At 41.4% G+C, this 22,768-nt stretch overlaps 2 protein-coding genes, 1 long non-coding RNA gene and 4 other non-coding genes across 10 annotated transcripts; 1 reads left to right on the top strand and 6 right to left on the bottom strand.

The window, feature by feature from the left end:
* Window positions 1-3,638: 3,638 nt before the first annotated feature.
* TRNAF-GAA (transfer RNA phenylalanine (anticodon GAA)) lies at window positions 3,639-3,711 on the bottom strand. The gene has a single exon. It is a non-coding gene; the product is annotated as a tRNA-Phe (tRNA).
* Window positions 3,712-4,850: 1,139 nt separating this feature from the next.
* On the bottom strand, window positions 4,851-4,923 carry TRNAF-GAA (transfer RNA phenylalanine (anticodon GAA)). The gene has a single exon. It is a non-coding gene; the product is annotated as a tRNA-Phe (tRNA).
* Window positions 4,924-5,368: 445 nt separating this feature from the next.
* On the bottom strand, window positions 5,369-5,441 carry TRNAF-GAA (transfer RNA phenylalanine (anticodon GAA)). Its single transcript has one exon. It is a non-coding gene; the product is annotated as a tRNA-Phe (tRNA).
* Window positions 5,442-5,546: 105 nt separating this feature from the next.
* On the bottom strand, window positions 5,547-5,619 carry TRNAF-GAA (transfer RNA phenylalanine (anticodon GAA)). The gene has a single exon. It is a non-coding gene; the product is annotated as a tRNA-Phe (tRNA).
* A 1,312-nt stretch (window positions 5,620-6,931) lies between these two features.
* LOC103979714 (NADP-dependent malic enzyme) lies at window positions 6,932-13,610 on the bottom strand. Of its 2 annotated transcripts, XM_009395899.3 has the most exons (20): window positions 13,452-13,610; window positions 13,019-13,281; window positions 11,412-11,532; window positions 11,247-11,321; window positions 11,007-11,158; window positions 10,824-10,929; window positions 10,669-10,734; window positions 10,445-10,540; window positions 10,290-10,361; window positions 10,078-10,161; window positions 9,885-9,983; window positions 9,351-9,398; window positions 9,122-9,175; window positions 8,910-9,008; window positions 8,312-8,401; window positions 8,116-8,193; window positions 7,936-8,010; window positions 7,738-7,828; window positions 7,264-7,392; window positions 6,932-7,170 (listed from the first exon to the last, which is right to left on the bottom strand). In XM_009395899.3, exons 1-20 carry the CDS (start codon window positions 13,479-13,481, stop codon window positions 7,082-7,084), a joined length of 1,917 nt encoding a protein of 638 aa, XP_009394174.2. In that variant the 5' UTR covers window positions 13,482-13,610; the 3' UTR covers window positions 6,932-7,081. The 2 variants fall into 2 exon arrangements, with proteins under 2 accessions (XP_009394174.2, XP_009394173.2); XM_009395898.3 differs by having other exon boundaries at window positions 7,936-8,193.
* Window positions 13,611-15,888: 2,278 nt separating this feature from the next.
* On the top strand, window positions 15,889-17,965 carry LOC108952418 (uncharacterized). 3 transcript variants are annotated; one of them, XR_010495590.1, is made up of 3 exons: window positions 15,988-16,186; window positions 16,357-16,654; window positions 16,900-17,965. It is a non-coding gene; the product is annotated as an uncharacterized LOC108952418 (long non-coding RNA). The 3 variants fall into 3 exon arrangements; XR_010495589.1 differs by having other exon boundaries at window positions 15,989-16,176; XR_010495588.1 differs by having other exon boundaries at window positions 15,889-16,654.
* LOC135635275 (hexokinase-2-like) lies at window positions 17,035-22,547 on the bottom strand. Its single transcript, XM_065146250.1, has 9 exons — window positions 21,717-22,547; window positions 21,455-21,605; window positions 21,178-21,360; window positions 20,505-20,579; window positions 20,192-20,347; window positions 19,897-19,995; window positions 19,674-19,804; window positions 17,675-17,756; window positions 17,035-17,589 (listed from the first exon to the last, which is right to left on the bottom strand). Exons 1-9 carry the CDS (start codon window positions 21,986-21,988, stop codon window positions 17,257-17,259), a joined length of 1,482 nt encoding a protein of 493 aa, XP_065002322.1. The 5' UTR covers window positions 21,989-22,547; the 3' UTR covers window positions 17,035-17,256.
* Between the last annotated feature and the right edge of the window lie 221 nt (window positions 22,548-22,768).

Here is a 22,768-nt window from a genome sequence, read left to right as displayed (position 1 = left end):
GCGAGTAAATTAGTTTCTTAATTCCTTGTTTTTCTGCTAGTTACTGTTATCTACGCCCCAGTTTCGAAGTCTCACTAGGGTTTAAAGATTGTTGTTGTTCTTGGCTCTAAACATTCCGTTTTCTTCCTCCAACTCTTCAATTTTGCACGACATCTGTTTTGCCATGGTTGTGGATTCCTATGATTAGGGTTAGGGAGCCAAGAAGTTGATTGGTACAGAAGAGGATATAGATAAAGAGAAAGGTTTAGGGGGAAGGTAGGAGGATAAAGATAAATAAGAAGGAAAAACTAAGGGGAAAATTCTGAGGAGGGGGACATGGAAAGAGAAAATTAATGAATGTAAACAATCGAGGCTGCGATGGGAGTGAATGAGCTTATATAATGAATCCAATGTTTTGATGTAACATTTATTGTATCATGGTTATAAATATCTATGGTTAGGATCAGGTATCCAAGAACCTTCGTTGATTAGTGCAGAAGAGAAGGGTTACAGAGGTCAAAGAAGGTGCAAAGGGAAGGAAGGAGGATAAAGAAAAAGAAACAGGGGGAATTCTTGAGAGGAGAGGAACCAGCAAATTGAGCTTATATAATAAATCCAATGTTTGATGCATTTGCCAGGATAGCTCGCTAGTGTTCAATTTGTTTGTGGTCCAAGAAAAAGATTTTAATTCCGGTCTGACATTAATTTTGACAGACCGTCATGCTGGTTAGCAACCAGTAAACCCAGCTGTATGCCAACTTGTACTGCCAATATCACCTGGAAAAAATTAAAATAAAATACTGATGGAAAATGACCTATGTGGCTTTGTACTGGTCCTTGATAAGACTAGTAAATAATGATCGATACGTGCTGAAAGGACAAGCATTTGAAATTTGATTACCATATAGGTGGCTACGAAAATGCTAAATTTTTTATCAGGTTAAACATGGATCAAATCTGCATCGAACCTTGTTTTTCACAGGTCTAATTTTGCCTGAATAAATGAAATCTTAAATAAAAAGGATAAATGAATTATATGATATAGTATGTGCATGGGAACATAAGCAAACAACAAAAATAGTTTTAAGTACCAACCGGTAAATATTGCATTTCCATTAAATTAGTAGTGATCTTTGTAGCATATAGAATGCTTTTTTTTTTATAATAATAAGGAATAATGCTTTTTGGCAACTTGCACACCTTTATTTTCAATAAGATAAAGAGATTGACTATTGATAGGGTATAGGATGATTAATACAATGAAAGATATGAGGAGTTTTATGTTATTATCGAATATTTTTAAGATTAAAAGAAAAATTTTATAGATAGTTGTGCGATCAACAATACTTTATGAATATGAGTGTTAGACAGTTAAGATATAAAAAGTTTGTATTGTGGAGATGAGAATATTAAGATGGATGTGTGGAGCTATTAGGAAAGATAGAAAAAGAAATATTCTTATTTTGGAATAAGTGTCGCTTCGATAAAGGATAAAATAAGAAAAAATAATTTAAGATAGTATAAGTGTGCTTAGATGATCTTATGATAGTCAGAAAGGTAAAATGATTAATGTTAGTGGTATAAGGAGAGGTAGATGAAAACCTAAAAAGACTTTAATAGAAAATATAAATAAAGATTTAAGTACTATGAACTTAATTAAACATATGACATTTTACAAATTTTAATGGTGGCAAAAGATTCATGTAGCCAACTCCAAATAATTGAGACTTACGGTTTTGTTGTTATTGTTGTTGTTATATATTTTATTTATTATTATGCTTTTGATTCCTAATGGAAAGAAAGTCTTTTAGGATAATTTTATGGGATGATGAGATTGGATTTATCTCATAATTTCTATGCTTTCTCCCACAATTTTGGAGTGCCTACTTTCTTTCAGGCGTATATTTTAACTTAAATTAGTTTAGTCTCTCTCTTCTCTATTGTTCTTTTTGAGACATCTTTTCTCCTCAAGTCGGAGAAAGTCTCAATAGGAGGGATGTAGCCTATCACTAAACTATAATTACTATATTCATGCTTTGTGAACCCTGTGTTCTGAAGCAACAGATGCAGGCCTGCCACTCTCAGGCAGAATTTTATGGCTATACTTAGCAAAGCTATATCACCTTGGTTCCTGAAGAATGGAGAAACTGCTTCTTGTGTGCCATCAGTTCGTACTAAAAAAACTTCAACAACTTGTATAAGATACATAAAACATAGTAGTTAAAAAGTTACAAACAAACCGAACAAAAAACTGAAGAGACTCTGCAACTCTAGTTAAGGTTGCAAACAAAGCGAAAGATAATTAAAGAAACTTTGTGTGTTAGTTTAAGTTTGTCATTTATGTCTGCGTTTAGTCGCACTTGATCAAATCCAAGGCCTCCAGGTTTATGTCAAAGAATCATGAGAGCTTTATACTCGGCAAATATACTGCTATTCAACCTTTATCTGTTCAATGTTCACAGCAATGTAAAATTGATTTTACAGTTTCAAAAGATTAAATTGAATAAGAACACCTAACTACAATTACAGTCTTTAAATTTCCATTGTGCATATTGCTTGTTCTTATGTCGTGGGATCAGGAGTAAGTTTTATGCATATAATATATGGTATGGAATGCAGGCCTCCTTGCTTGCACCACTGGATACATGGTTGGAGTCATGAGGTAAAAAATTGTAATAAAATAATACGGTGAGGGTGGATTGTTAGAATCATGCGGGGCATAAAAATTATAATAAAATAATACGATGAGCATGGATCAAACACGCGACCTTTAGATCTTCAATATGATGTTCTCCCAATTGAGCTATCCTCGCTTGCACCATCAATTATATGGTTGGAGCAAGTATGCAGGTGCATCTCTGAGTGAGTTTGTTTTCTATGTTAGTTCACCTCTGCAAAGAGTTGTAAAGCTTTTTAGACTCTGATTGTCTATGCCACTAGATTTTTGTGGCGGTATCCGACTGCTCGAGTCATGCGGGGCACAAAAACTGTAATAAAAAAATACGGTGAAGGTGGACTGTTCGAGTCATGCGGGGCACAAAAACTATAATAAAATAATATGGTGAGCGTGGATCGAACATGCGATTTTCAGATCTTCAGTCTGACGCTCTCCCAACTGAGCTATCTTTGCTTGCACTATTGGATACATGGTTGGAGCAAGCATGCAGGTGCATCTCTGAGTGAGTTTATTTTCTCTGTTAGTTCACGACGCTCTCCCAAAAGCTTTTTAGACTTTGTCTGTTTGTGCCACTAGCTTTTTGCGACGGTATTCGACTGCTCGAGTCATGCGGAGTACAAAAAATGTATTAAAATAATATAGTGAGGGTGGCCTGCTCGAGTCTTCAGATTGATGTTCTCCAAACTAAGCTATCCCTGCTTGCACTCTCCTAACTAAGTTATCCCCACTTGCACTATTGGATACATGGTTTAGCGGTATTCGATCGCTCGAGTCATGCGTAGCACAAAAACTGTAATAAAACAATACAGTAAGCGTGGATCGAACACACAACCTTCAGATCTTCAATCTGACGCTCTCCCAACTAAGCTATCCCCGCTTACACTCTCCTAACTAAGCTATCCCCACTTGCACTATTGGATACATGGTTTGGCGGTATTCGATTGCTCGAGTCATGCAGAGCACAAAAACTGTAATAAAACAATGCGGTGAGCGTGGATCGAACACGCGACCTTCAAATCTTCAATCTGACGCTCTCCCAACTGAGCTATCCCCGCTTGCACTCTCCTAACTAGGCTATCCCAACTTGCACTATTAGATACATGGTTTGGCGATACTCGATTGCTCGATTCATGCGGAGCACAAAAACTATAATAAAACAATACGATGAGCGTAGATCGAACACGCGATCTTCATATCTTCGTTTAACGCTCTCCCAACTGAGCTATCCCCGCTTGCACCACCTAATACATGGTTGGGGCAAGTATTTATGTGCATCTCTGAGTGAGTCATGCGGGGCACAAAAACTGTAATAAAATAATGCGTTGAGGGTGGACTGCTCGAGTCATGCGGGGCACAAAAACTGTAATAAAACAATGCGGTGAGGGTGGACTGCTTGAGTCATGCGGGGCACAAAAACTATAATAAAACAATGCGGTGAGCGTGGATCGAACACGCGACCTTCAGATCTTCATGCAGGGCACAAAAACTATAATAAAACAATGCGACGAGCATGGATCGAACACGCGACCTTCAGATCTTCAGTCTGACACTCTCCCAACTGAGCTATCCCCGCTTGCACTTTCCTAACTAAGCTATCCCCACTTGCACTATTGGATACATGGTTTGGCGATATTCAATTGCTCGATTCATGTGGAGCACAAAAACTATAATAAAACAATGCGATGAGCGTAGATCAAACACACGATCTTCAGATCTTCGTCTAACGCTCTCCCAACTGAGCTATCCCCGCTTGCACCACCTAATACATGTTTGGGGCAAGTATATATGTGCATCTTTGAGTGAGTCATGCGGGGCACAAAAATTGTAATAAAATAATACAGTGAGGGTGGACTGCTCGAGTTGCGGGGCACAAAAACTGTAATAAAACAATGCGGTGAGGGTGGACTGCTCGAGTCATGCGGGGCACAAAAACTATAATAAAACAATGCGGTGAGCGTGGATCGAACACGCGACCTTCAGATCTTCATGCGGGGCACAAAAACTGTAATAAAACAATGCGGTGAGCGTGGATCAAACACGTGACCTTCGGATCTTCAGTCTGACGCTCTCCCAACTGAGCTATCCCCGCTTGCACTTTCCTAACTGGGCTATCCCCACTTGCACTATTGGATACATGGTTTGGCGATACTCGATTGCTCGATTCATGTGGAGCACAAAAATTATAATAAAACAATGCGGTGAGCGTGGATCGAACACGCGACCTTCAGATCTTCAGTCTAACGCTCTCCCAACTGAGCTATCCCCGCTTACACTTTCCTAACTAAGCTATCCCCACTTGCACTATTGGATACATGGTTTGGCGATATTCAATTGCTCGATTCATGCGGAGCACAAAAACTATAATAAAACAATGCGATGAGCGTAGATCAAACACGCGATCTTCAGATCTTCGTCTAACGCTCTCCCAACTGAGCTATCCCCGCTTGCACCACCTAATACATGTTTGGGGCAAGTATATATGTGCATCTTTGAGCGAGTCATGCGGGGCACAAAAACTGTAATAAAATAATGCAGTGAGGGTGGACTGCTCGAGTCATGCGGGGCACAAAAACTGTAATAAAACAATGTGGTGAGGGTGGACTGCTCGAGTCATGCGGGGCACAAAAACTATAATAAAACAATGCGGTGAGCGTGGATCGAGCACGCGACCTTCAGATCTTCATGCGGGGCACAAAAACTGTAATAAAACAATGCGGTGAACGTGGATCGAACACGCGACCTTCAGATCTTCAGTCTGACGCTCTCCCAACTGAGCTATCCCCGCTTGCACTTTCCTAACTAGGCTATCCCCACTTGCACTATTGGATTCATGGTTTGGCGATACTCGATTGCTCGATTCATGTGGAGCACAAAAACTATAATAAAACAATGCGGTGAGCGTGGATCGAACACGCGACCTTCAGATCTTCAGTCTGACGCTCTCCCAACTGAGCTATCCCCGCTTGCACTTTCCTAACTAGGCTATCCCCACTTGCACTATTGGATACATGGTTTGGCGATACTCGATTGCTCGATTCATGTGGAGCACAAAAACTATAATAAAACAATGCGATGAGCGTAGATCGAACACGCGATCTTCAGATCTTCGTCTAACACTCTCCTAACTGAGCTATCCCCGTTTGCACCACCTAATACATGTTTGGGGCAAGTATATATGTGCATCTCTGAGTGAGTCATGCGGGGCACAAAAACTGTAATAAAATAATGCGGTGAGGGTGGACTGCTCGAGTCATGCGGGGCACAAAAACTGTAATAAAACAATGCGGTGAGGGTGGACTGCTCGAGTCATGCGGGGCACAAAAACTATAATAAAACAATGCGGTGAGCGTGGATCGAACACGCGACCTTCAGATCTTCATGCGGGGCACAAAAACTGTAATAAAACAATACGGTGAGCGTGAATCAAATACGCGACCTTCAAATCTTCAGTCTGACGCTCTCCCAGCTTGCACCATCGGATGCATGGTTGGAGCAAGTATATATGTGCATCTTTGAGTGAGTCATGCGGAGCACAAAAACTGTAATAAAACAATGCGGTGAGCATGGATCGAACACGCGACCTTCAGATCTTCAGTCTGCCGCTCTCCCAACTGAACTATCCCCGCTTACACTCTTTTAATTAAGCTATCCCCACTTGCACTATTGGATACATGGTTTGGATCCCCGCTTACACTATCAAATGCATGGTTGGAATAAACATGCAGGTGCATCTCTCTGAGTGAGTTTGTTTTCTCTGTTAGTTCACCTCTCTAGTTGTTTTGTTGATGGATATTGTTTCTTGCTGTTGCAAAGAGGTGCATCTGTGAGTGAGTTATGCAGAAACAGAAACTGTAATAAAATAATATGGTAAGGATGGATTGCTTGAGTCGAGACATAAAAACTGTAATAAAATAATACGATGAGCGTGGATCAAACATAAACTGAGCTATCCCCGTTGATTGAAAAGATGCGTTACACATTTCTATAGTAGTCATTTTTTTCATGATCATGTCTCTCCATTTCATCTGAATCTGACAAAGTTGACCTTCTACCCCAAGAAGAATCAATTGTACCTTTGTTCTTACGAAGGCCTACAACGAGCACTTCAATCGAACAGGTGCTTGGGGCATAACACGCTGACCATATCCGCGCAGAAGATTTGCATCTCCATCTCACTCACATACTCACACAGCTCTCCAAACCCCTTGCACTGTGTGCCCGAGTTAAAAGGAACTCGGGAGATGGTGTTAAAAGAGTCAATTTCGAACAGCCACGGAGAGAACAATTTTAGTTCCAGCTCATATTGGCAAAAGGTCATACAACAACAATATAGTGAGGCAACAGCAACAAAGACATCCACAACATCTATCGCTACTGAGATCTACAATTACTACTACTAGTATTCATTCAAAACTGGAGACCCATTCATCTGTAACTGCGGTAAACAGGGTTGTACATGCAGCTCTCTGCGTACTTCACCAGGTCCTTGGGACATGGGAGCCGACTTGCCAGACCTAACAAATGGCAACAACACACACGACCACTATTAACTTGCTGCGCAAAATCTAAACAAGTAGCCACAAATAGCTGCTGAAGAAGCAACTCACCAAGTTCATATGCTTTAGCAGCGACGTTAGCGGCAATATGAGCAGATATCTTCCTAATATTTGAGAAGGGTGGATAGATCAATCCTTTATCCAAGTTCTCTTGTGTCACCTGTTGGGCCAATGCTTCCGCTGTCCAAGAGAAAGTGAGGACGCAGTCAATATAAAAAAGAGCAAACCAACAAATCGCACGAGCTTTCCTTGTGGGCGTACGTTCTTTTTGCCTAGTCTCTCAAGGAGACACATCATAAGCACAGTTAGTGGCATACTATCAGCCAAAATCTATGGAGCTGCTTTTATTAGTTGAGATTTCCAAGTTTTTTTTGACAAAATTCCAAGTTTTACTCAAGGGAAAAAGAGTGCTCTAACTATGTTATGTTCAACTTAATCATATGTTAGAAATCTTTTTTATAAATAAAACACTTAATCACATCCAAGAAGCAGAATGTAGGCATTGTTTTTAACTCTGTTACTTACAGGCTGCAAGGAGCATGTCATCATGCACACGGGTAGCTCCAGAGATAACCAACCCGAGGCCAAATCCTGGGAAAATATAGGCATTGTTTGCCTGAAAGCATGCAAAACACACACCTGAGGTTAGAGTGCTTCACTTGAAAGTAAATATTTCTAAAGTGACACCACAGCCATGTCAAAGGATGATAAGACATTTCAAACCTGGCCAGGCACAAAAATCTTTTCATCATATTCAACTGGATCGAACGGGCTCCCACTAGCAAATATTGCTCGACCCTGTGAATGCGGCAAGCCAGTTTTTAAGCAGAAAATTGAACCCCATGAAAAATCTCTTATCATGGCGGATATGGGACATGTGGCTACAAGAATAACAAGATTTACCTTACTCCATGTGTATGCTTCTTCTGCACTACACTCGGACTGTGTGGTCGGGTTGGAGAGAGCCAAAATTATGGGCTTCTGCGTTAAATAAAGAAATCTTACGGTTATAATTCAATACACAAATCGTATCGTAGATTGTAAATACAAATAATAACTGAACACACTAAAAAAGAAAACTAGTAAAAGGAATGCATACCTCATTAAATGTGGCCATGGCTTCAACCACCTCCTTTGTGAAAGTTCTTCCCACTCCGGAGGAGCCAATTAAAACAGTTGGCTTTATAGCCTAAAAATTGGAAGAAAAAAAAAATTATATAGAGGGTATAAGAACCTCTGACATTCATCACCAACTTCCAATTAATCAGCAAATCCACTTGAGGTTGCTTTATAGAAACAGAGATCAGATTGACATTTGGTGACTTAAAACAAATTATGTACAAGTCGGTCTTTCATCCCTAATGAAAATTTTGATTTCCTATAATGCATGTCTGATTATGCTTTAGTCCTGACACTAAGTGCCAACAAATTATTCATTTGAACTCTTCCAGTGTACCACCAGAAACAAGCAAATACAACCAACATCAAGCAGAAAAACACTCTACAGTAAATTCGAAAACATGCCCACCAGAAAGACCTTTTATATGGTCAATACCTGGAATGAACAAATCACTCTCACAAACAAATAATATAGTTGGAGATCGTCAATGGTAGGGAACGGAAAAGGTAAGAACAAATACTTTTACATGAGATGTAACCTATACAATAATCAAACTCTGCATAGGAGGACTTCATACCTTGACAGCATCCAAGAGATTACCGACAGGTTCATGGTCATGCGCCCAAGGTTTCTTAAAGTGCTGAAGAGATTCCTTGCGTGAGCTCACAATTAAGCCCTAAAAGAGGGGAAAACATCAGCTGGAGTCAAATGATGAATTCAAAGACATGAAAGCAAGCATAAGGAACAATGATGTATAAACACAGAAATATATACAGCCAATAACTGTACCTTTGAATCCACCATCCAAATTTTCTTCCGAGTCTCTTCCAATGGAGCTTTTGTCTACAACATTCATTACCAAAGGAATCATTCAGTCAGATTTTTGAGCTCATCAGTCCTTTTTTTTTTCTTTCTGTTGTGTGTGTGTGTGTGTGTGTGTGGGTGCATAATTGAGCAAAAAATGAAGTCAATTAATCATTTGGCATGCTCGTGTTAATCAACAACATATTTTCAGTACCTGTTTTGACATCTCACGTGCTATGAGTTCTGCGATACCGGTACCAGCCTGTAATACAAAAATAAAGGCAGATTATTTTAGTATCTTCCACAAACATTGAAAGACCCTGAATTGGTAAGAAAATGAGAATGAATTTGTGACCATGAGAAATGCAAGACACCCATGAAATGTCTGCCCTTCCTAATAGAAAGGAGAAAACCCTAGCCATGCAAGGCATCTTGCTGATGAGAATGCACATGGAATAGCAGAAGCAAATGCAAATGCAGGAAATGCTAAGAACATTGAACATAACAATAAATTGTGCAATCAAAACAATAGTAGACTTGTACACTCCACTATAAACTGCAATTATGCAAAGACAACTCAGTTAGAATTAGAACTACCAGGAAAATAAAAACATAGATGATCAAGCACAGCGCTCATGCTTGCAAATATGCACAGTAAAATTATGATTCAAGAGGTGTCACACAGGACAAATTGATTGCATTTGAACAAAATAGTAAGGAGAAACCCAATTGAGCAAAAGGGTACGACCTCCCCAGCACCAAGGAATAAGAAACTGTGCTCCGCCAGAGTTCCACCAACTATATTCAAAGCTGCAAAAAGCCCAGCAAGAACCACAGAAGCTGTGCCCTGCAATGATAATAACCATACAGAATGGTTCAAATGCATGCAACAGGTAATTGGACAGAGAGAATATTAGAGAAGTAATCTATCGATGCATTACCTGGATGTCATCATTGAACACGAGATGCGTTTTACGATATTTGGCAAGCAGTTCAAATGCATTATGGTTAGCAAAGTCTTCAAACTGAAAAAAAGAAAAAACATACAAAACCAAAATCAAGATCGACGTAACATGGATTGTGTGAAGCAAATATCAAACGTGAAATAACCAAGAGCGGATCCTCTCCAATATCTCATTGGGTGGTGACCAACCTGAATGAGCACTTTCTCCCCATACCTCTGCTTCACAGCAGTCATGAACTCATGCATCAACTCAGCATATTCCTAAGTCGATACAAAAAAAAAAAAAAACTGATTCAACAAATTTATCTACATCATAAAAAAATTCATGTATTTAAATATGGTACCTGACCAGTAGCTCTTCTTCGGCGCAGTCCAATATAGAACTCATCCTTAAGTAGCTGCTCATTGTTGGTCCCCACATCAATAGTGACAGGTAAGCACTGCAAAACGTCGATTGGTTAAGGGAACCTTGTAAATGAACACGCCAAAAACACTAGATAATGATGCAAAAAGTAAGAAGAAGCATAATACAAGTAATGAAACTAAAACCAATAAAGATAAAACTTACAGCAGATGGACGCAGACCCCCAAGAGCAGTATATAGAGCAAGCTTGCCCACAGGAATTCCCATTCCCTACGAAATCACGAAATAACAACCTGACCGAAAGTAAGCACACAGTCCCATTAAACAGTTGTAAACATACAACCGAATTGTAATGTTACCTGGCAGCCAAGGTCTCCGAGACCCAAAATCCGCTCACCATCTGTGACCACAATAACTTGGATGTTCCTTTCGGGCCAGTTTCTCAAGACTTCGAGAATCTTCCCCCTGCAAATAAAAATTACCTGTGGTTAACAATTGATAGATGTCGATAGTGTGGGAAACAAGAAAGGAAAATCTCTAACCTCTCGTTCAAACTGATGTAGAGACCCTGAGGATGCCCAAAGATGGAGCCATACTTCTGGCAAGCCTCACCAACAGTAGGAGTATAAACAATTGGAAGTAACTCCTCAACATGGTCAATTAGCAGCTTGTAAAAGAGCTTCTCGTTTCTCTCCTGAGAATCCGACCATCGATGCCTCAGGTGAAGTTTAGTATAACAAAACTATTAGGTGGAAATGAAATGCGAGCTGTTTTCCAGGTACCTGAAGATCCATCATGGACACATAACGTTGCAGGGGCACCTGGTATTGGCGAAGATTGTGCATAATCTTTTTCTCCTGTGGGGAAAAAGTTGCAAGTAGACATCAGCAAATGGTATTCATCGCTTCAATCTTTTGGATGGCTTCCTTTACAAGATACAAACAAACCTGAAGCTCTTGCGTAACACATGCTGGAGGAAGGAGGCCTCGCAAGTAGTGGGCATCCCTCTCTTTCTCATTGAAAGCGAGCCCTTTGTTGTGTTGTGGATTCCGCAACAACGAGTAACCACTAAGTTCAAAAGAATAGATCAAATGATAAAGTTATCCACCAAGGTCACTACATAAATCATCATTGACATCATCGCCGGAAAGAACTATGCCTATAATTACACAAACATGTTTTGAAGCTACATAATATTAGGCATAATTAACGAGATTTTTTATGCATATAGACATTTCTGATGAACATGTAGATTGAGCAGTCACTTCTCGCATGAAAGACGTATGCACGAATAGTCCTTGACCCATAGGAACGATCTCAAATTGACCTCTAATTGTCGTGAATCGTATTGAGTCCCTACCATCAATCTTAGTCAGGTGTCTATAGGCCAATCAGCCCTAAAAGTTTGGAAAATCCCCACCATGTGTTTTCTTCTTCCGTCAGTTTTTTCGTCTATCCCATTTTCTTTCTCAGTTTTTCTCCTCCCTTCCTTTCCTTCATCCCCGCTCCACTTTCTCTTGAGGAACGATAGTGATCAGGATTGGGGAAGATGGAAAAAAGAACGTGGACATGAGATTCACCGTCTCGTCGTTTCCTGTTTTCCAGCTTCTCGCCACTTCCTTTATCCTCCTCTCGTCTCATAAAATGTTGATGGCGAATGACATCACCACAAAAAGAAAAAAAGAAAAAAAAAACCAAAGGGAAGGAGAAAACAAACTTTATATCCTCTTCTTTCTCAGAATGTGGCATGGCGCATTTTAATTCATTTAGTCCCAGACGACTTTTCCCACTGGCAGAGTATTCTACACCAAACTCCACGGTGGGAGAAGACCTGATTGCAACACTACCAAAACCCTAGGGATTCGACAAATTAAAGCTCGAGGATCGATTAGAAAATCGGGCCTGTCGTTCAAGGACTATCCATGTGATCCACCCTAAAAAGAACGAAAGAAAAATTGAAATGAAAATGAGGGCAAAAGAGCGGAGCGACACTACAGATGATCGGTCGGGACAAATGAATAGTAACAAGAGACTCCGAGTCAACTCCACCAGATTTACTTGGCGGGTAAAGATTTCTGTGGCACAAGTTAAGGAAAACCTAATCGTTTCATTTGTCTAACAACTCCCAATTACTAATATGCATGAATCTAAAAAATGATCCGAGTACGGTTGAGCAGCCGCCCAAATTAGACCCAATGGTAAAGAGACTTTCGCGAAACGTAATGATCAAGGCAGGAAACCTCATCGAATAGGTTAATAAATTCTTATTACAGGGAACAAAATAGGGCCAGTATGGGACCACCAAGACGCATTCGAACTCAAGAAAGCCACGCCAAAAGAATTCTCGCTCTGGGATCCAAGAAACACCCGAGATCCAACCAGATCGAGCAAAATAGATAAATCGAGTCAAAAAAAAAGTGAATTCGCGCACTTGTTGGATTCCATCTGGGAACCCCAGGAAACATCCAAGATCCAACCAGATCGAACAAAAAGAGCCGTGAAACTCTCGAGGGAACCAGGCGATAGGATCCGAGCCGATCGATCGAGAGCAAACCTGGCGACGGAGACGGTCCACGGCATGATGAACTGCTCCTCCACGTCCCCGTCCTCACCGTGCGCGTCCTCCACGACGCCTCCGGCGGACTTGGGCTCGAGCACCGGCTCGGCCTCGCCCCTGAGCTCCTTGACCGTGTTGTCCACCGCGATCCCCCTCCCATTCAGCTCCCCTCCGCCCCTCGCCGCGCACCGCACCCCCGCCGGCGCCAGCGGCATCCGCCACCTCTGCGACACAAGCAGGCCTGGCTTCTCGTCGCATCGCTGCTCCCCCGGTCCACAAAGAAAAAAGAAATCAATAAGCGATTCGACATTCCCACCACCATCGTAGCTCATTTTATATATCCACAAGAATCAAAAGGAATAACCATCTAATCAACCATTCACATGGGTAAATGTCAAAAACGGGAACAAGAAAACAAGAGATTAATTACCAAGAAGCCGCTTCGATTTAGCGAGAGCATGGCGACGAGGAGAGGAGGAGGGAGAAAGGGGGGATCTCCGCCGGCTCTTGTCTTCTTTTACCTCGAGAGAGATCGCCGAATGGAAATGAAATGAGGGAGGGAGGTAGGAGGCCTTGATGGGGCTGCTTTTATAGCAACACGGGGGGTGTAAGTTGTGCCGGCGGAGAAGCGTACGTTGCCTTGCAGCGAGGGGCGTGGATCCTACGCAATGGACACATGAGCGGCGTCAGTTTGGGGTGCGACGAAGTAGATCCGAGGGTGAGCGTACCGAGGGCTCCTGGGTTTGGGCGAACGCGCGGGTTGTAAGCGGGGGAGGCAGCGAGCGCGGGGGTTTGTTGCCGGAATACGCGTGTTGCGTCGGCGTCGGCTTCCGCGCGCGCTGGTGGTAGTTGCCTGCGGCGACCGCGAACCTTCGCCTTTATTCGCCAATTTATTGCTGGATCGAATGTATGTATTCATTCCGAAACTAATAACAATTAAACATCGAATTCAATATAAATACTACTTTGATAAGACAAAGATAAAATGATATTTTTATATGGTTAAGGAATTTTTTAAAGTTGAAAAATAATGTCAAAATTTTCGAAACTTAAAAGGGTGTTTTGGGAAATTCACCCAATATTATATTATGTATGGTATGATGAATCGGGTGGTGTGGTGCACGTGACTTCGGACCGTGGGGCGCATGATGCGTGCACGCTGTTTCGAGGGTACTCTCGTGTACGTTTGGATACGTATAATAATAATAGAATAATACAGACGTACGGCGGATGGGTGGGAAACAGCAGCAGCTGCCGCGGGAATCGACGGCTATGGTTGCGGTGGCCCACGTCATTCACTTGACTCTCACGTGAAGGGTCCCATCTCCGGTCCGAGATTTGGTGCATTGTTTCCGTGGTTTTGGAGGACGGCGTTCGAGTCGTGGGGAGGGTAGTGATCCCTTTTTGCCCCTTTTTTGAGTGTCTTGAGAAACGAGAAAAGTATTATTCTTTTATTATTTTATAGAGTTCGAGGAAATAAAGGCTTTTTTCTGATGCATATTCCAAAAGTATTTCCTAATAATAAAAAATAAAAAGTTCCATCAAGTAAGTCTTAGGCCCTCTTTCTAACGTTAATCTGGGTATATCTGTACGATTTTATCCTTTTGGAACATGTAAACTCTAAAAAATATCCGCTCTTGAATCAAGCCTAAATAATTTTATTAAATATTTTATTATTAAACGGACAAGGTCTCGATGTCATATCCATAATATCTTAATATTACCGATTATATCTTATCTTATTCATCGCATAACTCTACTTAGATTAAAGAATACGATCAACATATAATATATAAATAAAATAGGATCCTAAATCATAAATTATTTTTTATTCAAATTCGAAGCATACTAATTAATTAAATACAAAGATGTCAAATTCATACATATTATTTTCATGCCTAACTTCTTTACAACCATAAAAAAAAAATTTCAGCCCTACGAAACCGATAATGTCTGTAGTTGCGCCACCAACTCGGCAGACAACGGTGACGGAGTTCTCCATTCGTGCAAGAGTCAAACTCGCTATTCGTGTTGCCCAAAGAAAACCAACGGAATAAGGATTCTTTGATACCCATTCTTTCCCACTTAACATATGCGATCAAAGAGCTGGTAACGATGATCCCAAGGGACTCACTCGACCAGCCTTTCCGCTTTCACGCGTCTCTCTCATGTGCATACTTTATGTTAGCCCTAACCGCGTCGTGGAAGCCACATCATGACCATCAGCAAACGGGTTTGGGGACGGGTCGATGAGGAGGATAGGCTTTAAAGACGGGAAGGAAGGCGTCGCTGTTCCAAAGCGCACCAGCCATGGAGATGCCGAGCTGATGCACGGTGACCACATGGGGTGCACAGAGGCAGCCTTTACATATGTGGTTGGAATTAGCACGATAATGATCCATGGCATGTGAGATTCGTGTCAAGTGCAGAAACACTTATTAGGTGGTGGTGGTTGGTTGGGAATCGGGTGCCGAACCGACGCTATTTGCCTCTCTTGCGACAGCAGGCAGCACCACACAAGAGTGACTGGTTTGACTCTCTCTCTCTCTCTCTCTCTAAATATAAATGAGTTTGGCGGTGTTGGTGATGCAATAAGAGGTGGGTAGAGGGAGAGAAAAGAAGAGGAAACTTGCACTATGGTAACGACAATAATGATGGATTAAGACACTTAACTTGGAAGATGTTCCAATCTGGACGATACTCCATAACACTTCGCCTCTGATCCATATGTTTGGAGTGCAGGCAAAGATGAAACAAATAGAAGCTTACGGGTATAGGGCTTGGGCCCGTTAAGAGCCCAATAAATACAGAGACCATTAACAAGGAACGGTCCTGATGAGAAGCTGTTTCCATCCGACGTACCGCGATGAGCGATCGCTGCGGAACATCGTGTGATGAGGTTACTCGGTTCATCGGTTGGCCGTTGAGCGTCGGAGCACTATAAATAACTGCTTAACGGACACATGATGCGGTTACTCTGAGAGGGAGGGGGAGAGAGAGAGAGGGAGAGAGCTCTCCAGCGTTTGCGAGGGCGGTGTCGTCCTCAGGTTCTTTCTTCGTTCTTTCGCTTGCTTCAGACTCTTGCTTGGACGATTGGTTTGCGATTTGGATTCATCCGTCTCATCTGCCGCTTGATCGCGAGATGTATCGACGAGGTTTAACATGGTTCGATTATGCTCGTATATGATTTTTTTTTTTGCTGGAAACGTAGTTCGGCTTCTTGTTTCTTGTCGACGAGATTGAGACGCACACGAGAAGGAGCTGATTGTTTGTGACTTATTTGTTGATGTACAACGGATTTGCAGTCCTAATGCATGTAGAATGATGACTTGCAGCGAAACCATACATACAATGGGTAAATACTCGGATCGCTTTCCTCTTTGCTCTCGATGCAGAGGCCGGCCACTTCGCTCTATAACATCACGGCTCATCTTCCGGTGGTCGAATCGATTGGGTTCTCACTGCTCTTAGCCAGGCGTTCACCCAGTGTGTCTTTGACCGCTGGGTCCTGATGTCTTCCGATCTATAGGATGAGGCTCGTGATCGACATCCGTCAGAGGAAGGGCTTGAAGAAGCAGATTACCCCTCTCCCCAAATACCAAAACCAGCTCTAAATTTCCCAAAATGCTTCTGGTACGCTCCGCCGTTAACCCTTCCTTCGGTTTTCCCCTGTGATTAGGCCGCTTTACATATCTTAGTTAGCTACTGATGTCAGTTCACCTCACCTAATGAAAGGAGAACGCCTAACAAATTTGCGTGCATTTAGATGAATTCATAACGAATTTCTCATTTTCCGACTAGATCTTGTTATCACATAGCTTGCATTTTGACACAAAGGCCAAAACTTCCGACTTGTTTTGCATGTCTCGCTGACTCAGGTGCAGGTCTTCAACCACATACATTTACTACACGAAGACCTTTTTGGCTGAATCGGGATATCCAGTGAAACCAATTTGAAGGTCACCGATCCCTAATTTATTCAATAGTTTGTGGGACAATATGGAGAAGAAACATAACAGAATAAAAAGGCTAACCGCAATGCCACTCCGCAGAAGAGCAAAAAAATTGGCAGGACAAACCGGCAGCATCATCCACAAGCCCGCTTCCGGTCCTGCTTTTATACATTCATGACGACACCACCGAAGTGTTAACCTAAACATTCTTTTTTTCGACAACAGAGAAAAGGGTAAGCAGAAACCGCAGGTTTCCTTACTTTATTTTGTATTGGAATCCTCTTAGGACTGTTCAAGGTACCGAGAGTGAGAGGCTGCAAGAAGAGACGCGCCAAGGCCTGATCCATCGTTAGTGAGGTTGACGACAACAGACGAAGAGGCCTCATCTCCGAGCATTTCATTCAGGGCGCCGTGCAAGCATTGTCTGAATACAGTGTAATGCTCGTAAAGCCCACCGTCCATGGCGATCACTGTCCTTCGCATGCCACTGCCATCCCGTCCCAGCTTCTTCAGAATCCCAACTATGCCTGCGGCAGCCAGCCGAGCCCCACGCTTGGCAACGACATCACAGATCTGGACAACCACTTTTCTCGCTTTCAAGGAGGTGCTGGAAATCTGGAGTTCAGGCAAAAACAAAGACAGTAAAAAAAAAAAACTGGCTGCGGAACATGAGATTTAGGGAAAATGTAAAGGATTGTACCCCCAAGAATTCCTTCAGTTTGGCCCCGACAACTTTGAGATCAGCTGAAGTATCATGATGCATAGCGGACATGACTGGTGTCCTACAAACCATAAATTGCGTACTTGTTCAGATAACAAACCGAAAGGGTGAGTCAACCGATCCATTAAATAAGGACCCAAAAGTAAAAAACAAAGCAAAAGTCAGCAGGAGATTGGTTATCACAAATTTGATCAACAGGAGCGGTGCCGATTGTCTAGTCATAACACAATTACGAAAAAGTTGAAAACTCGGTTGCAACTTATGCTTGAATCCTGTCTACACAGTACCCACACAATCATAAAGTTGACTCTTTTTCTTTTAACATCAGCTTGCGTACTTAAGAAACAAATATGACAGGATCAAGCAGGAAACCTGCAACAATGTCCTAAAAAAATGATACCATAACATTATTATATTTATTGGCAGGCACAATGCAATACTATTGACTTTCATCATTTACATCATATCAACGGAACAAATCAGAAATGAGGAAAATCTTTACATTGCCTTATTTTATGTCAACATAGAAAGTATAGATGTAATATGCATGAATGAAACTTCAGTTCATGACATGCAACAAAGACAAAAATAATGATGACCCACCATTTATGTTTTGTCAGTTTGAGTAATCAGTAATATGACCAACGTGGAATAAGTAGGTTAAAGGAGTAAAGGACAAAGCATTATGTGCAACATGAAACCCTAGTCATGATCTAGGTACTTTACTAGGCACGCACTATGCCTAAAACATAGCTTCTATTCATTTTCTGTCTCAATGTTTTGATAAGATGAACCATCAGAAGCACCCAACAATAACAAAGAATAGCATCAATGGCATCCTACAAATCTTAGTTAATTGGTTTCTCGATAGACGTGGTTGCCACCTAATGTTATTCTACTATGTTCAATTCAATGGTTATTATTTGAAGAAAAGTGTGTAGCTTGATAGTCATCAATCATGTTACACCTCATGAATCGTGAAAAAATAAGTTATGACAAAATCGGAGCACGTTTGTTAACCAGGAAATTGGTTGACCAGAAAATTGGCCTGAGAGCTATGTTGCAATGGAATAATTTAGTTTCAATGATTTACATAGGAAAATAATGAAAAAAAAATGCCAAGATACTGAATCTCCAAAAGCTGGCAAAAATAAAAAACCTCTGCAGATACTTCAGTGCTATGGGGAAGTCATTCACATGTAAACTTTTTGCATATAAAAAGCAAATTTAAAGCTATACTTCTTTTTTAGTAGGAGAGCCAGAGAAGGTGAGATACAAAAAACTAATAATCAAGGCCTCACACAAACCAATGACTGCAACACTTCTAATGATGTACAACCTCTTCCCATCATGAAATTGGCACAAATACTGCCCATATGCACCGCCCAGAAGAATATAATAACAACAGTCAGCAAGAATGGTTCTCATCACAGTAACAATACTACTGCTACGTGCTCTTGGTATTGAAAATTAAATGGTATCCAAAAGAAACATATTGATAAGATGTGTAATATAACTCTTGCCTGAACCAACGAGCAAGCAAGCTGCACAAAAGATTGCCATAGCCCACAATATTCAAAAGCCTTTGTACCCGTTAGCATGATCTAGAGCCAAGACATGTAGGAAAATAAAGAATATACCAGATGTTGATTTGCATTAAAGGTTAATTATGATAATGCTTTATAATATGACAAGAGCGGTCTAGTGAATGAGACTCCTGCTGACATGGGGTCAACATATGTAGCCTAACCCCAAGTTGGAAGTTTGTTTATACAAAACCTTGACACCCAGGTCATCCCATCAGGTGTTGGGTTAAGTCAAAGGAGTAATATTAGCACGGCACCAAGGCTCAGCCTTGGTTACACATAAGAATATAGCACGGTAAGGTCCATCATATGAGAGAAGGGAGACTGAGTTGAATCTATGCTCAAGAGAACAATGGATATTATCTTCATGCAAGGGGCCACAGAAACCTTACCGTAATACGAATGGAATTTCAAGTTGTGGGGGTACATTATCTCCAAATAAAGCAGTTTGTACAGCTAATCTCAGCAGGACTCTTCGGACAATTTCACCAAGATACATTCCTGAAATGAGCTTCTCAAAGATCTGAACATGACAAGTACCTTGGATTACATATCACACAAATTTGAAGGATAAAAAGAAATTAGGCTGCTCAAGGTAACAAGTGAAGTTGTTACCTGATCACCAGGATTCAAACTTTCAACATCTAATGCAGTATCATATTCTGTCATTGGGAGGTGAGAGGAGCTAAAATTTCCCCATTCCATGTTGATGACCTAGAAGGGCAAGGAAATATTCACAAACAATCTTAAACACGAACCAATGAGATTTATTGAATGAAACAGAAGTTACCATATTCTACCGCATGCTCTACTAGAGTTTCAATTGCTAACGAAAGACTAGTTTACAATATAAGACCACAGATTCCAAAGTTATTGTTCTGGGTTCCGCTCGACTCAGCTCTCAACTTACAATTTCTCCCGATCCAGGAAGCGGACCTTTCCACTTTTTAATTGCATCAGCACGCTCAACATATGCTGCATTAGTACCAGTACCCAATATAACAGCAGCGACAACATCAGTATCATCATACCTGCCACCAGCTAGCGTTCCAACTGTATCATTAACCTGAATTAAAGGAAATCATTCTCTTTAATTTCATTCAAATAACATTAGTAAAAAAGATTGAGATAAAATCACAGAAAATTTACATATTAAAACCTTACACTACAAAGTTTTCCTTCTTTATAATGAAATAAAAAAGGAAATGCTAGAAGGAACTCACCAAAGCTGCAACTTCCATATCAAGACCTTGTCTTTGTAGGGCCTTATTCAATTCAGATACAACATCTTCCCCAACCTGCCTTCACACAAACAGGAGAGTTCTAATCACCATATATCATTCCCAAATTAACAATATATAATTCTTCTTTTGTCATGCATCAACAACAATTAAATTTAGAATAATAGTTCCAGAACAAAAATACTGGAAAAAGACTAACAGTTTAAATCCAGATAATTCCTAACAAGGGATTACTGAAACGAGAGAGTAGAGAGCAGAAATATTTTAATCTTCTGTAACATCAACAAAGCATGCTTATCTTGAAATCTAATTAATTTTGGCCCCAAGCTCGAATGGAGAAGGCTTGCAGCGGAAAAGATCAACAATACTCCATCACATCCTATGAACACATATCCCTACCAATTTTAACATTGTCATCTGAAAGTGCACACATCACCCAGATAGCCCAAAGTGCAGACGGTGAGGAAGGAGGTTACTCCTTTGAATAAAGCAGCAGTCTAGTATACACAAAATTCATGGTTAACAAATGCAAAAGTTAACACAACTTATTTCCACCATAGCATAGCTCCTTCGACCAACATGTGACCTAATTAACTCGTACAAAAGTAAAATTAGAACTTCCTTGTATTAGACATGAAGGTACTTAAGAGTCTACCATGCCATCTATGTTGAAACCCTTTGTCCATTTGATTAGAGTGCCTGAAGCAACAGAAGTTTGCTTGACCGGAAAGGAAAAGGTGAAGCCGAGTTCTCTCTGCCTGCCAGAATGAAGGTGAAACTCTTCACCTTCCGAATCAACAAACTTCACTAAAGCTGAAGCGATAAAATCAAATAGTTCCTGGTGTGACATAATCAAAAGTCGGGAATACTTAGAATCAGACCGAACAATTATATGGGTAGAGAAAAGCACAAAAGAAGTATCTGAATCTTACATCAGATCTTCCAACCATCAAATCATGGGGTATTGAAACCTCCTTAGCCTCTTGCCTGACAACACGCCCTTCCCTTCCTCCTAGCTGCACGCGCAAGACACGAAAATTGGTTCCTCCAAGGTCCAACGCATAAAATAATCCTCTCTCATCCCTGTCAAGGTTGTGATCAAGAAGCACAAGATGTGAATTTGTTGAATCTACCATTGCAAGTTTGATGCATCAATTTACATGAGAATGGAGAAAGAAGGATGTGAGCTCCTACCCGGTGGGGAGTTTGTCGACGTAGCTAATGATCATCTTGAGCTTGCTCACATCCTCCGACTCGAGCCCGGCGTGCATCTCCTTCGTCATCGCGTCGGCCACCTCCCAAAGCTTCTCAACCGGGGTGGCGCACTTCTCCTCGAGCTCCCTCAGCACCGCGGCAGCACGGGCCCAGCGCTCGGCGCTCCGCATCCGATGGCGCACCACGAGCGCCGTCACGGCGACGGCCGCCGCCGCGCACACCACAGCTGCCCCGACCGCGACCTTCCCCATTATGGCAACAGAACGAATCAAAACCCTAACCTCCCGCTCGACTCAAAGACCTCAATCGAGCCAGACCCCGGTCTTGCCGCCGGATTCGAGAACCTAGGGCTTCAAATCCTCCCAAAGCTTCTTCGCCCTAATCAATCCGCTTCTGCTAGCCTCCCGAATCAGCTGATCTCGACTCAGGACCAGATCGGTCTATAAATCGAAGGAAATAAAACGGCCAAATACACTCAAAAAGGAATCGGATGATCTTTCCTTTTTCCCTCGGCAGAAACGGGAAGAGAATTGGAACGAGATCAGGAGGAGAAACTAAGCTTAATCTTCTGGGGGGATTGAATTCGTGGGAAGAAGCAAAAAGGAAATGAGAGATCTCGAGGGCGGGGGCGTGATAGTTTGCTTTTATTTTGGAATTGGATTCCAACAACCGCGTGGTTTGAGGAGGAAGATACGACTGACTACAAGCCGCGATCGATGGATTGGGTTTTAGAACACGTCTCTTTCCATCTCAGATCTGAAACCCATCCGAATGGCCAACCCATTTGCTCGTGATTCGTGCCATGTGGTGACTTGGTGGGATATGGATTTGATGTTGAGGGGTTCTACTATCTTATGTCTTGACTTCCACGAATATTATTTATAGGCGTTTTCTAACATCAACATTAACGATAACAAAATCATAAATCTCAATTATTCGAGAAGTTCTAATTAATCGAACTAAAAAAATAATCAAACATAACATTTGAGTATATTGAACATATAAATAATATATATATGGTAAGAAACTTC

Source organism: Musa acuminata, chromosome BXJ1-3 (assembly GCF_036884655.1).
Source record: "Musa acuminata AAA Group cultivar baxijiao chromosome BXJ1-3, Cavendish_Baxijiao_AAA, whole genome shotgun sequence".
Taxonomy (NCBI): domain Eukaryota; kingdom Viridiplantae; phylum Streptophyta; class Magnoliopsida; order Zingiberales; family Musaceae; genus Musa; species Musa acuminata.
The sequence above is the reverse complement of the archived record's forward strand: the minus strand, read 5'-3'. Positions and strand labels throughout refer to the sequence as shown.